The sequence below is a fragment of the Staurois parvus genome, unplaced genomic scaffold (genome assembly GCF_062004578.1).
Source record: "Staurois parvus isolate SC_StPar_1 unplaced genomic scaffold, SC_StPar_1.0 ptg000902l, whole genome shotgun sequence".
In the NCBI taxonomy this organism is placed as follows: domain Eukaryota; kingdom Metazoa; phylum Chordata; class Amphibia; order Anura; family Ranidae; genus Staurois; species Staurois parvus.
The window spans coordinates 433,518-449,305 of NW_028318698.1; the positions used below are offsets into that span (position 1 = coordinate 433,518).

General features: G+C 43.2%; 2 protein-coding genes across 3 annotated transcripts in view; one reads left to right on the top strand and one right to left on the bottom strand.

The window, feature by feature from the left end:
* The window catches only part of LOC149442204 (phosphorylase b kinase regulatory subunit alpha, skeletal muscle isoform-like), a 326,068-nt gene that overhangs the window by 249,179 nt on the left and 61,101 nt on the right, over positions 1–15,788 (top strand). The gene's annotated exons all lie outside the window — the stretch shown is intronic.
* The window catches only part of TMEM268 (transmembrane protein 268), an 88,131-nt gene that overhangs the window by 56,181 nt on the left and 16,162 nt on the right, over positions 1–15,788 (bottom strand). Inside the window, exons 1-3 of one of the 2 annotated variants that reach the window (XM_089656377.1) lie at positions 13,872–14,086; positions 9,098–9,259; positions 6,224–6,321 (exon numbers count right to left, since the gene is read on the bottom strand). In XM_089656377.1, the coding sequence (XP_089512503.1) occupies positions 6,224–6,321; positions 9,098–9,170 (171 nt within the window). In that variant the 5' untranslated portion in view covers positions 9,171–9,259; positions 13,872–14,086. Of the gene's footprint in view, positions 1–6,223; positions 6,322–9,097; positions 9,260–13,871; positions 14,087–15,788 lie in introns of those variants that run through there. The other variant, XM_089656378.1, reaches the window with a different exon arrangement.

Sequence of the window (15,788 nt, forward strand, 5' to 3'; positions counted from 1 at the left end):
TGTCAGAATCTCCGCCGCAGTCCTGCCATAAGTCGCTGATCGCCGCCATAAGTCACCGTTTGCCGCCATAAGTCGCTGTTTGCCATTATTAGTATAAAAAAAACTAAAAATCCCAGTATCTTTCCCGCCATTTGTAAACGCTATAACTTTCACATAAACCAATTAATTTACACGTATTGGGTTTTTTTTTTTAGTAAAGACATGTCGCAGAATGCATTTTGGCAGAAATTTATGACTAAATTTGATTTTTAAATTTTTTTTTACTGGCAAAAAGTCCAAAATATTGTTTTTTTTCCTCAAAATTGTCAGCCTTTTTTTTTATAGTGCAAAAAATAAAAACCGCACAGGCGATCAAATACCACCGAAAGAAAGCTCAATTTGTGGGGAAAAAAAGGATGTAGATTTCATTTATGTACCATATTGCATGACCGCGCAATTGTCCGTTAAACTAGTGCAGCGCTGCATAGCAAAAAAATGGCGTAAATTGCAGTATCTATACCATAGTTTGTAGACGCTATAACTTTCACACAAAGCAATCAATATACACTTATTGGGATTTTTTTACCAAAAACATGTAGCAGAATACATTTTGGCCTAAATTTAGAACCAACTTTGAGTTTACTATATATTTTTTATAGCTGAAAGTAAAAAATATTGTTATTCTTCAAAATTTTTGGTCTTTTTTTTGTTTATAGCGTGAAAAATAAAAAGCGCACAGATGAACAAATACCACCGAAAGAAAGCTCTATTTGTGTGAAAAAAGGACGTAAAGTTTGTTTGGAAGCAGCATTGCATGACCGCGCGATTATCAGTTGAATTAGTGCAGCGCCGAGTAGCAAAAAGAGGCCTGGTCATTAAGGGGGGTAAATCCTCAGGAGGGCAAGTGGTTAAGCTCATCTTTAATAATACTAGCCCATACCAGTACCCCACATTGCTGAGACAAAGTGGAGCTCTGTGTCCATTACTGATCCAGCCACGGGCCCATCCTTCTGTTCCAAAAGAGTTGCTCTCATCTCATCAGTCCATAAAATCTGTCTTCAGGTATTCCTTGGCCAAGTCTTGACATTTCAACTTCTGTGTCTTGTTCAGCCTTCCTTACCTTGGGCCATGTCTCTGAGCACTGAACACCTCGTGCTTCTAGGCACTCCAGGTGGGTTACAGTTCTGGAATATGACAGGACCGGTAGCTTCACGTTTGATTCTTCTCAAATCTTTGGCAGTTAATTTGCATCTGATTTTTCCTCAACATGTGTCTTGCAACCCTGTTGACTATTTGCAACAAAACATTTGATGGTTCTGTGATCATGGCCCAATATCCTAGCAATTTCAAGAAAGCTGCATCCCTCTGAAAGACTTTTTATAATTTTTGACTTTTCAGACTCAGTTAAATTTTTTTTTTGGTCCATTTTGCCTGAGGAAAAGAAGCTGCCTAATAATGAACACCCTGATATAGGTTGTTGATCTCCTTAGGCCACACCCTCCATCAATACACAAATACACATCACCTGATATGCTTAAATCCAATAAGCGTTCAAGTATATACAGCTTGGAGTTGGAAAATATACATAAAAATGATGATTTGGTCAAAATACTCACTTGCCTAATAATTGCGCACACAGTGTAGAGTTCAATAGGATGGAGGAATATAGAGTTGCAGTCCTTAATGCCAGCAATTTCAGTAGACTAAAGACTTATTTAACATAGTCAGCAGACAAATTGTTTGCAATTTCAGAATAGATGTGTCTTGCAAGCACTTTGAAGAGAAATGGAGAAGTGAGATAGGGCAGTAGCTGAATGAATTTTACTTTTAGTATGGTGTTATTAGTGGAAATTCAAATGAGGAAGAGAAAATGTCAGCAGAAAGGGACTGGAGGCTGCAATAGATGTTTAAGCCTAAATGAGAAATATAGAAACCAGTAAAGCAGGTTTAATGCAGCTCCTGACCTCCATGGATGAGTCACCAGAACTCCCTGTAATGTCCACAGCTTGTATCCAGCTCTTTCAGACACTCTTCAGCAGTGTAGTCACCAATGGTGCTCCAGTCCAGGTCGACACATTCCTGCACCTCCCTCCCTGGATATACCCTCCAGCAGAAAGCTTCGGACCCTAGGCTTCGACCCTATTTAGTACAACACCCTCCCCCAAACTAGAGGCCTGGGAAGAAGAGAATTCCAGCAAAGCACACCCTCCCCTGGCAGTGGGCTAAAGAGGAGGAGAGCTTTCCAGGGTACCCCAACTATTTATATCCTGCCCAGCATACACCACTATCAAAAAAACTCCTAGTGATTTGGCAGGGAGACAAAGATTTAGTTTGTTGTATCTTCCTACACTATTACCATCCATGCAGGATGTGTGTGTGATTTTGTTTGTGCTGAAGACTGCGCTGGACTGACTGGATTAGTCGCTGAGATGAGAGTTTGTCTTCTCCTCCAATAGCCGCTCAAAGGAGACCTCGGGGTAGGAGATACAATAGATACAGCAGGAGCTTCCCAGGCGTCAACGTGAGTGGCCACAAATACAATCAAGCCTCACTTGCCCACCACCCACCCTGGTCCCGAAGAGGCTTGAACCAGTCTGTTGGGGCCCCCCCTGGGGTTGGGGACCTCTGGTCTGACAGAATCACTAAATTTAGACTAGGGACTGCTGCACATGTATAATTGTGCAGTCCAGTAGGCACCAGGAGATGGACCCAGTGCTCTGTGTAATGTAACAGATCTGGTCAGACATACCCCATTCTCTTGCCTACAAGTATATTCCAGGAACCTTGTGCTTAGGTGGATACCCAGCTTTGCCAACAAAGAGGATTGCAGTGTGAGGGCTTGAAGTACCATTTCAAAGCAGTATTAAACCCAAAACCTTTCCAATCATTAAATGTGGTGAGTGCAAAAGTATTTTTTAGGCTTTTTCCCTCTGTTTTCATCTGGTGATCTGGCCAGTAACACACCTCCTGTATTAGAGCGCCTCCACTCTGGATGAAGGAGCACACTCTGGATGAATGTTAGACGCACTAGCAGATTTAAATACACTAACAAACTGAAGCTGACCTCCAACTAATACTTTATAAGCAGTTACAGCAAATAGTTTTTTATCCTTTTGGGTTAAAGGTTTTACATGAATAAATAAAAGCTGATCAATGTAAGCACTGGTCAGCAGTAAATGGTTTGTCTCATCCCTGTAACTGCAAGAGAGCTTGTTCTTTTGAAACACAACAGATTTACTGGCCAGATCACCAGGTGAAAAATAAAAAAAAGAGAGCACAGAAAAGAAAACTAATGAAGTTATCACATCAAAGAATTTGTAAGCTTCAATATAATAAATGTTTGCTTTTGGGTATGATACTACTTTAATTTCAGAGAAATTGTATTTTAAGGCATTTCCTAATAAAAATCAATTACAAATCAAACCAAGCCTATAAGGAAAAAAAAGGTGCAAGACTTCAGTTGAGCTTTAAAGGCAATGACTTGGATTAAAAAAAAGAAAAGCATGGCTGTTTGGCAGATGAGAAAACATTCCTGAGCCATGAATGTTTGTCAGGAAATTCTTTTTAGTCCAGTGATTGATTCTTCTACTTTTGCACCCTGGTACTGACTAGTATTCCAGTGTTTCTCTTCTCCCTCAGTTTTCTTCCATCACTGAGGTAATGTGACCCCAGCACTGATGGAGAGGGGCAGGGGAGGGTCAAACTAGGATGTTGTGCAGGCAGCTGACATCCTCCTTATCAACTGATGATGTCATTGGTTGTCAGGAGGCTGGCAGCTAGAAGATCGTAATAGTTCACAATGAAAACCTGTGGCTTTGTGTAACTAAAAGGCCGGCTTCTTCCACCCGCTGGCTGGTATACAAGTTTTGGGCACATTTTTAGACATTTTGCTAAGGCACCCCTTAAGAAACCTAAAGGCACCCAGGTTGAGAAAGGCTGGTTTAAAGTTTATGTAAAGGTTCTGCTCCCCTCTGGCTGTCATGGTCAGGACCCCATTAATAGACTGTAGCAACAAAAAAATCACCACCCAAAAATTGGCATAAAAACGTTTTTTTTTTTGCAATGATCACAGGATCGGAATCCCAGTTCTCAGCTCTGTATTGCTCGGGACTGTGGGTGGTACAAAAAGCTGCAATATCTGCTCTAATGCTATCTAGTCACATCACAGCAAGGTTCCCCACAGGAGCCGCTGTCATACAAGGGAGAACAGCCTCTGATGTGTGTGTTACACGTAGAAGTGAGGATGTCTTTGATAAAACACATATTGTGAGCATGTGTCTATGCTCAGCAAGCAGGGAGCCTGCAGATTTCGCAGTCATACGCTACAAGGTAGAAAGGGAAACTGGAAGGACCAACAGATATTTTTCACTATCACATAGTTAGTCTGGCTGAAAAAAAGTTATAATCCTACACCCACCATTGATCCAGAGGAAGGCAAAAAAACCCAGCAAAGAATGATCCAATTTTCACCTGCAGGGGAGAAAAATTCCTTCCTGATCCCCCGAGAGGCAATCGGATATTCCCTGGGTCAACTTTAATGTAGTATCCAGCTACAGTATATTCTGTGTATCTAAGAAACAATCCAGGCCTTTTATAAAGCAATCCACTGAGCTGGCCAGAGCCAACTCTTGAGGGAGTCTATTCCACATTCTCACAGCTCTTACAGTGAAGAAACCTTACCGTGTTTGGGGATTAAATTTCTTTTCCTCCAGAAGTAAAGAGTCCTCTGTGATGACCTCAGGGTGAAGAGCTCTACACGGAGTTCAGTATATGAACCACTGATGTATTTATACATGTTGATCATATCCCCCCTTATGTATTATACATGTTGATCACATCCCCCCTTATGTATTATACATGATGATCATATCCCCCCTTAATCTCCTCTTCTCAAGACAGAATAAATTCAGTTCCTCTAATCTTTCCTCATAGCTGAGCTCCTCCATGCCTCGTATCAGTTTGGTTGCTGCAGTTTCTCCAGTTCCCCAATGTTCTTTTTGTGAATATACTGTATATTTTTACAAAACAATCTGCACAAGGTGTGTAAGGATGAATTTTGATGTTTTTGGGTTTATAGACACGTTAAAGCATATGTCAAGGCATAAAAAAAATGTTTAATACATGCACATTTCCCCATGTTTTATCTCTTTATACACGATGCAGGTGCAGAAAAATAACTATTGATGTGCCAGAAATATAGTGTGCTCTCACCTTTCTCTGTGAGATGACTACACATTGGAGTCAGCCCTGCCTATTTCCTTTCGGATGCACTACAAAAAATATGGACCTCTTCCCATCTCCTCCCCGTTTCCTGATCTCCTCCCCCCTCCATAATTTCTCCTCCTCCACAGGCAGAAAGCACAGAAAGCTGTCAGGAGCCGCCACGATCCATGGCTTAGCGCAGGCGCACTGTGCCCGTTCACGCTAGTGTGCGGGCACTAGGTCCTGGCCGGCCGCAGCGGAGACAGAACCCGCGCATGCGCACTCGGAGCTGCGGGTTCGCGCCTGGCACCAATGACAGCGTAGGGTGCGATATTTAAATTGCCCTGCGCTGACATGTATTGCCGTTTGGTCTCCCTGTGTTCCTGATCCTGTTACCGTGATTCTTGATCGTTGCTGACTCGGATTGTTCCTGACCTTGCTGTTCTCTCCTGCTCTGACCCCTGGCTTGCCTGACCTTCCTCCTGGATGCGCCCTTGTGGATCTGATCTTCTGTTGCTGACCTGGCGTGTGACCCGACCATTCTCTGCCCGCTGCTTTGTACCGCACTGCTCCCACGGCTACCGACTCGGCTTGTCTGACCACGCTCTTGCTCATCCATCCACCTTGCCCTGGCATATCCGCCTCTTCACATCAGGTTCTCACCCTGCAGGGACCTCTGGTGGATTCCTATACCACAGGTAGGAGTACTCAGGAGCCGCGACCTGGTCTCGGTTCGCTCCAAGTCCATCCCCTGGTGAACAAGTGGACCGGGACTTAGACTACGCGCTCTGGGGAAACCTGACCAGTGGGCTGCTAGAGGTACCGCAAGGCGGTTCCTTTCAGAAGCTGTCAACTGACAAGGTTTCCAGCAAGATCAACAGTATTTTTTGCACTTATGAATCTTGTATAACAAAACTTTCAATGGTAAATTTAGCAGATCAGAAGGGAACAAACAAGAGAAGTTCATTGCTGGGTTTACATAAACTTTAAATTGGTATTAGTCACTTTTGTAAAACAGTTCCCAATGCAGACCATTGATCACCTGTATACCGCAGTCCTGTAAGCGTTGGAGGCATTGCTCAGCATGTTCAGCTCCTGATGTACAAGGCAGAACAGTCAACAGTCGTCCGTTGTATAGACCTGCACAGGGGAAAAGTCAAAGCTTTAGCTGGTCCAGGATGCTGGACATGACTCGGAATTAGACCCTTCTGTAAGGTTAATCAGAACTAGCAGGTGATACTAATTACAGCTTCCAATTAATTCCCCCCCCCTTCCCCGAGTACATCCCACAAAGACAAAGACTTGTTGTCAGCCCTGATCCAGCCACCTACACTTCATGGTTCTGCTCGGAGCTGCAGAGTCTTTCTGCCGAAAGTGGCCACCCCTTACTCTGCATGAGCACGGAGGCCCTATTCATTCCTATAGGAAATCAAGTGGCTGCTGGAGGCTGCCTAAAAGAATAAATGGGACAGTGATGGGCATGCAGAGTACAATGTTTTGGAAAAAAAGTTTTGAGGCTTCAAACAGTAAAGACCACTGGATTGGGACTGAAGGTAAACATTGGCGCCAGTGGGATACATGCAGGGGGTGGGGCGAACACTGCTGATCTTTAACTGTCCAATCAGAAGGCTGGGGGTGGAGGGAGGAGTCAGGAGTGTGTAATGTACAAAGAGTATGGATATAGAATGTGTATGTATATAGGGCAGGGGTCAGGTGTATATATTGTTCATAGGGAAGGGTTTTATGCGTGTGTGTGCAGTGATCATACGACAGGGGTCAGGTGTGTTTGATATACTTAGGGCAGAGGTCAGGTGTATGTAATGTACATACTGTATGGAAATAGAATGTGTATGTATATAGGGCAGGGGTCAGGTGTATGTATTGTACATAAAACAGGGGTCAGGTGTGTGTAATGTATATAGGACACGTGTCAGGTGTATGTATTGTACATAGGGCAGGCATCAGATGTATGTATTGTACATAGGGAAGAGTCGTGTGTGTAATGTACATAGGACAGGCATCAGGTGTATGTATTTTACATAGGGTAGGCGTTTTGACGGATTACATTAGAGCCTGTTTTTACTACCACATTGTAAGTGATTTTAACCGCTTTTTATTAAAGTTGACCTGGAATACTGCACTTCCTGTTTCACCATCAGGTGTGTGTAATCTAGATAGGTACAGACGTCAGGTGCATGTATTGTACATAGGGTAGGCGTCAGGTGAATGTATTGTACAGGCATCAGGTGTGTGTAATGTATATATAACAGGGGTGAGGTGTGTGCAATCTATATAAAACGGGGCAGGTGTGTGTAATGTATATATAAAAGGGGTCAGGTGTGTGCAATGTATGTATAACAGGAGTCAGGTGTGTGTAATGTACACAAGACAGGGGTCAGGTGTGTGTAATGTATGTATAACAGGGGTCAGGTGTCTGTGTAATGTACACAGGACAGGGGTCAGATGTCTGTGTAATGTACACAGGACAGGGGTCAGGTGTGTGTAATGTACATATAACAGGGGTCAGGTGTGTGTAATGTACATATAACAGGGATCAAGTGTGTGTAATGTACATAGGACAGGGGTCAGGTGTGTGTAATGTACATATAACAGGGGTCAGGTGTGTGTAATGTACATAGGACAGGGGTCAGGTGTGTGTAATGTACATATAACAGGGGTCAGGTGTGTGTAATGTACATATAACAGGGGTCAGGTGTGTGTAATGTACATAGGACAGGGGTCAGGTGTGTGTAATGTACATATAACAGGGGTCAGGTGTGTGTAATGTACACAGGACAGGGGTCAGATGTGTGTAATGTACATAGGACAGGGGTCAGGTGTGCATTGTACCAAGGGCAGGGGTTAGTTGTGTGTAATGTAGATATAACAGGGGTCAGGTGTGTATAATGTACACAGGACAGGGGTCAGGTGTGCATAATTTACATAGGGACAGGTTCTATATTCTTTACATTACAGTTGGAATTGACACTATAGACAACATTGCTTTTCATACTCTTTATAATGAACTCCACATAACACTGCACACATTAAAGAGGAACTTAAAGTGTAACTCCACTATTGTTGAAAATAAAATAAACAATCCCCTCTGGGTGATCAAAATACAGTGCAGGTATTTGAACAGACTTTGTAGCAGACTCCTACCTTTTTCTGTTCTGAAGAAATAGCTGTTTGTTTGACCATATTTTTGCAGACTGATTCTAAATGAAAGGGTCTAGATTGTTATAGTCACCCTGGGGCACTCTCAGGTTCTTGTAGCTGGGCCACAATGATGAACATTCTTCACTGTGTGCCATCAGGGTGCCAATTGCCAACCATGAAGAAACAGCGGGTCCCCTGATGACGTACACTGTGTTCTATATTGCCCCAAAGCCTCTTGAGATGCATACTGTGAGCATCTCAGGAGGATGTAGGCTGCTGGGAGTACATCATTCTTACCTAGGTGAGAATGTCAGAAGTGAGGGGCAGCTTGACCTCATCTGCCTTCCTCTCCATCTCAGCATATGAGAGTAAGCTTTGTATTCTTTCATAGAATGCAAAGCTTCCCATGAATGGCTGAGCAGCACTCAGCCTGACACTATTTTGTTCCAGGTGTGGAGGTTTGCGTTTCGTAGGCGGAATACAGGGCTGTATACTATGTAGCTAATGCTACATAAAGTTCTTATAGAGCACCCAGCAAGTGCCCCTCTTAGTGCAGTAAATGGTTTGTTTCCGCTACCCTGGCCAAAACAATCAATTTCAAGGGATGTTAATAGTGGAGTTAGTCTTAAAAAAATATAAAAGTAAAAAAAGTATTTGCAAACAAAAAAAAAGAAAAATTATCTGGGGGGGAGAAGGAGTAGGGTTAGGAAGAATGGGAAAAGGCATGGAAAAACAGCTTTAACATCAGACAACCTACCTGAATGTAAGGTGACCACAGGCTCTTCGTTGTCTCTCGCTGACCACACAGCCCTGTCCCTCCCACTCATCATACCATAGCGGGTGTCACGTTGCTTGACTTAGAAGAAGTCAGATCCATGCGGACCGGTTCCTGGTCTATTAGCTGAGCTGAACGGAGAGCCTGTATTAAAATTCACAGTATTAATGCAGGTATGTAAATTATTCAAGGCTCTTGAGTCATACAACTTCCACTTATACGACTTCAATGTAATCAGTCTCCTCACCTGGTATCACTTACCAGTGACCCTAGCAGGTCTACCTATCTATCATTTTAGATTTTACAGTGGCAAGTTCCCCATCCTCAAAACAAAAAATTAAAAAAAAATGTATTGGGGCAAAAAATCCCAGGTTATTAAAGGCCAACTCATACCTAGGGTGTAACATGGTGTAAATGGGAGGGTGTGACCACACATCATACATGCACTAGTGTATTGTGGTGTTATTCATTTTCAATACAGTAGCACCTCAAGACACTATAGGGAATACACCTGCATTAACAGGTAAAAACTGGCATATGAATCTGGGATTGATTAAATGGATTTATTAAACACGATACAATTTCCATGTATGCATCCACGCTGGTGCATTTCGGCCCAAACAGGGCTTTAGCCACTTGCCTATCGGGCACTTTAACTCCCTTCCTGCCCAGGCCAATTTTCAGCGCTGTCACACTTTGAATGACTTTGCGCGGTCATGCAACACTGTACCCATATGAAACTTTTATTATTTGTTTTGAGACAGATAAAGCTTACTTTTGGTGGTATTTAATCACCACTGTTATAGAGTTATTATGCAAATACTGTGACCCTACTTGCATATGGTAATATTGCATTGCCTTATACTTCCTGTTTCCTGTTCTATGCTGACCTGGATGTAGTTCTGTGTACAACATGATTCCTCACACCAGCATCTTGTGTTGTCTGCATTCCTGTACATGAAACAACCACTGGGTTTTTCTATTTTTTGCTAAACAAACTAAAAAAGACTGACAATTTTGAAAAAAAAAAGTTTTTTCTTAGTTTCTGTTATAAAATTTTGTAAACAAGTAATTTTTCTCCCTCACTGATGTGCACTAATGAGGCTGCAGTGATGGGCACTGATAGGCTGCACTGATGGGCAATGATAGGCAGCACTGATGAGGAGACACTGATGGACATTGACAGGCATGACTTATGGGCATTTATAGGCATGATCTGTGGGCATTGACAGGCATCACTGATGGGCACTGAAAGGCAGCACTCATACAGTATATGGCACTGATAAGCAGCACTGACTGGAACTGTTAGGTGGCACTGATTGGTACTGCTAGGCGGCACTAATAGTTGGCACTGATAGTTGCCACTGAAAGGCAGCTCTGATGGGCACTGATATGCACTGGTAGGCACTGATATTAATGGGACACAGATGGCAAAAAAAAAAAAGAAAAAAAAAAACTCTGACGGGTTATAACCCTCCCTTACTTTATCCACAATTAAAAAAAAGTTGCATATAGTTCTATTTTAATACCAGTTTAAATATCACATAGCAGACATTCAGATCAATACCATGTCAGATGTGAAACACACACATATACACATGCCTATATATATATATATATATATATATATATATTTTGGCTTTCTTTTCAGTGGGTATGCAGGGTACACAGTTACGGCACCTCCAGCACTGAATGTATGTAACAGTATGGGGAGCTGGGGTCTGTTAATGCAGGCTGCTGGGGGATCTATTGTTGCATGGTGGTATATTGTTGCTGATGGGATCTATTGTTGCTAGGGGGTTAATTATTACTGGAAGGGATCTACTGTTGATGGAGGGGGTCTAATTAGTCTGGCTGCTGGAGAGTCTGTTGATGCAGGCTGCTGGGAAATCTGTTGCTGCTAGGGTCTATTGTTGCTTGGTGGTATTTTGTTGCGATGGTCCATTATTGCTGGGGGGGGGTCTATTGCTGCTGGGGGAATCTATTGCTGCTGTAGGATGGTCTGTTGATGCTAGCTGCAGGGGATCTTTTTTACTGCTTTTCTTGTTGTCATGAACAAATTCCATACAAATTACTTAGCACGACAAAATGATATTTGGTTCCATATTCTCTAAATGGAGTACTACTGGGAGGTGAGTAGGGGATAGAACCAAGGGGAAGTGCTCGGAAGTGTATAGGGGGTGGAGACAAGAAGTGACTCAGAAGGGTCACTATTTTGCGAGAAAAAAAAGCGATATATATATATATATATATATATATATATATATACACACACACGCGCACACTGTATATATACAGGGTAAGACAATAAAATGAAAACACTACATGATTTGCAGGTGTGAAAGTGATGACATGTTTCGCATTAAAAGTGGAAGTGATGTACCATTCTTCTGCTTCCTCTGTGTGATGAGACACCTGGCTAACAGGAGGGAAGCCTCATTTTCTTCATTCACTGTGTGTGCTGCTAGTGATACGGAGTTATGTCAGAGCTTACTCAGCTTCAAGGAGGACAAATTGTTGGTGCCGATTAGCTGGTGCCTCTGTAACTGAAGCTGACAATTTTTTGCCATGTCGCGAGGGACACTATGAAAGATTATGACGGCATATACAGTTTCTGATGAGCATAAGTGCGGTCGGCATGGTCAACTGATCAAAAGAGACTAAAAAAATATTGTGCAGGATTGTGAAAAGGAATAAGAAAACAACTAAAATAAGAAATAGTGTCGCACTCCACTACCAATTGAAAAAAATGTGTAAATAAATAACAATCCAGCTTCATACCTGTGCATAACAATATATCTCTGCAATTATATTATTGCTACAAACATGTCCTTATTAAATCCTTGTCTTTGGCACTTCTTCCAGTGCTATGATACAAAATTATAGGCTGTGCAGTTCACCAATCATAAGAAAAATGTGTACACCTTGTGCTCTCACCTGGTGTATATGACCAAACCGTTAAGTGAGGTCATAAAAGACTTGTGTCTCTTTAATGGGGCTAAGTGGTAAATGGAAGGGATGATTCCTCTTTCCCTGGGATGTATGGATAGATAAACAGAGTGTTCCCTCTTTCCAGCAGGGGGTCTCCTTGCTTCCTTATAGGTTTTCCTGGAGCCGGATAGGTGGACGGGAGTATCCCTCTTCCCACTATGGGGTCTCCTTGCTTCCTCAGGAAGCATATAGTGCCTTATCCTTTTTAAAACAATTTATTAAATATAGTAGTGCGCTCACATGTACTACAAGTTAAATCTGCATTGTAATGTTAAATTTTGAATCCACAGTTAAGTTTTCCAATCTTGGTAAGTACTTGCTGCATGTTGCTTTAACCGTCGTGACGTCAGAGCCCCTCCCCTACGCGTTACGCCACCGGGTCACGTGGCTGCATCAGGGGGAATTCATTTCAATATTTTTGATTATATTCTATGGCCATTATACCTATGGAGAATAATTCCTAAGGAAGCAAGGAGATCCCCTAGTGGGAAGAGAGATACTCCTGTCCACCTATCCGACTCCAGGAAAACCTATAAGGAAGCAAGGAGACCCCCTGCTGGAAAGAGGGAACACTTTGTTCATCCATCCATCTATCCATTCATCCACCCATCCATCCCAGGGAAAGAGGAATCATCCCTTCCATTTACCACTTAGCCCCATTAAAGGGAAGCAAGTCTTTTTTGACCTCACTTAACAGTTTGGTCATATACACCAGGTGAGAGCACAAGGTATACAAATTTTTCTTATGACTGGTGAACAGCACAGCTTATAATTTTGTACCATAGCACTGGAAGAAGTACCAAAGACAAGGATTTAATAAGGACATGTTTGTAGCAATAATATAATTGAAGAGATATCGTTTTGCACAGTTGTGAAGCTGGATTGGTATTTATTTACACATTTTTACAATTGGTAGTGGAGCACGACACTATTTCTTATTTTAATTTTCTGTGACACAATGGTATGAGTATGTGTAGAGTGTAAGCGAACCACTAATTTTCATTTATTTATTTACTCCATTTTTTGATAATTTTATTACACAGGATTGGTATTATTTTAAATAGTGTACTATACACCATAGTAGCTCACAAGACCCCACATTTCAATAAGAAAACAACTGCTGCAAAAGTGCCTATAGAGCTCAGTCCCCTGAAGACCAAGATTGAGCTCTGCAGTCATTTTTGCAGCAGTTGTTTTATTATGTTGGGTCACAGGCTTCTCACCTGTTAGGTGTCTCATCACACAGCAGAAGCAAAAGAATTTTACATCACTTCCGCTTTCAATGTGAAACATGCTGTTACTTTAACACCTGCAAACCATTTTTTTGTCTAACCCTGCATGTAAAAAAAAAAAAAAATCTATGTCTATAAATATATATATATATATATATATATATAGTAAGATATACACACTCACATACATACATATATATATATATACACATACATATATATATGTATATACACACACATACATAAACACACATTATAATATATATATGTATACTAAAATATATACAATTAAGTACACAACATATTATATTGATTAGCTTTCTATTTCCTGAAATAGTGGAAATTCCGATCCATGATACATTGTTTCCATGTGAGGCCCCTCCCCCTTCAGGGTCAGCAGTGCCCATCCTGGCTGTATACATGGGTCCTGTACCTTCCTGTACGCCCACCTTCTGCATTCTGCATACTGATCCCCCATCAGAAAGGATGACAACCCCAGACAGTGACAGAGAAGAGGAGACATGGATATGAACCTGTTGTGTCCAGGAGACCTCCACTGACTTCTAGCCATGTGTGAGTCCAGCCTTGTCTATGGAGAATCCCTCACTGTGACATTGTATAGATCACCAATCAGCAGACAGGAAGCACGGGGCGCTCTCTGATTCATATATATATATATATATCTGTATACACAGCTCTGCGCTAACACTCTTCCTCATTGCTTGATCCAAAGTTATCAGCACTGTAGCCTGACTCCGCCCCTCTCTGTATGAGGAGCGGGTTCCAGCCCCGCCCCTCTGTCAGCGAAGAAGCTACCCAGTCCCGCCCCTTTCTCAGTGAAGAAGCTACCCAGTCCCGCCCCTCTGTCAGCGAAGAAGCTACCCAGCCCCGCCCCTCTGTCAGCAAATTAACAGCCCAACCCCGTCCCGCTGTCATCGCCGCGGCTGCATGGCCAAGCCCCTGCTCTCCGCGTTGCAGTCTGGCCTCTCCTCCTCTGTCACCCAGTCCCCGCCCATCACGAGGTGTCCTGGTCTCAGCGTACACCTCGCAGGCTCCCGGCCAGAGGTACAGACCGCAGAGGATTCTGGGAAGAGGGGACTCAGGCCAAGAAAGAAAATGCTGAATTGCTGCGCATTTTGTGCTGACAGATTTCACTGTGAGGGAGGGTCGGGCAGCGGCACCGGCTGCCAGCAGGACGTCACTAATGACGGTGCAGACGGAATGCTGTGTTCTGTCCGTACTAGATAATGGGGAGTAAGTGGTAAGAGTTATAGAAGGATCGCCTGCCCTCTGATCCAGGAGAGGGTCGCCTGCCCTCTGATCCAGGAGAGGTCTTACTTACTGCTCTGCTGTTCAGTAATCATTGTCCCCCAATACACAGAGAACACGGGGCACGGCGCTATATCCTGCCCACTGACACTGTGCTATGAACAGGGGCGGACTGACAACTCATGGGGCCCCCGGGCAATAGGGGATCATGGGGCCCCTGTGTCCTTGCACAAACTCAAAAAAGCCTATGTAAAAGGTACCAGGGGCATCTCATGGGGCCCCCTACTGACCCCGGGCCCTCGGGCAGTGCCGAGTTTCCAAATGGTCAGTCCGCCCCTGGCTATGAATGATTCCCACTGATGAAGGAGGTTTATTTACTGCCTCTGATGAAAAGTTATTTATTAAATCCAATGACCCCTGACGAAGGAGTATTTATTACTCCCATGGACCCCCCTGACAAAGGAGTATTTATTACTCCCATGGACCCCCCTGACAAAGGAGTATTTATTACTCCCATGGACCAACCGACAAAGGGGTATTTACTACTCCCATGGACCCAGCGACAAAGGGGTATTTAGTACTCCCATGGATCCCCAACGGAGTGTTTATTTCTCCCATGGATCTCAGACGAAGGAGTGTTTATTTCTCCCATGGATCCCAGACGAAGGAGTGTTTATTACTCCCATGGACCCCCGACAGAGTGTTTATTTCTCCCATGGATCCAAGACGGAGTGTTTATTACTCCCATGGACCCCTAACGAAGGAGTGTTGTTTACTCCCATGGACCCCCGACAAAGGAGTGTTTATTACTCCCATGGACCCCCAACAAAGGAGTGTTTATTACTCCCATGGAACCCTGATGAAGGGGTATTTATTACTTCTGTGGGTCAATAATGAAGCAATATTTATTGCTCCAATGGACAACTGATGAAGGAATATTTATTACTCCCAGGGGTCCCTGATGAAGGGGTATTAATAACCCCTGTGGACCCCTGATGAATGTGCATTACCTCCATGGACCCCAGATGGAGTATTTATTACTTTCACTTCTTGACTTCCCCCAGCTGTTGGAGCATAGTGGTCAATACCTCCCAGCCAGAGGCTGCAGGGAGGGAGAGTTTCAAACACTGATGAAGGGGTACATCACTCCCATGGACCCCAGGTAAAGGGGTATTTATTAC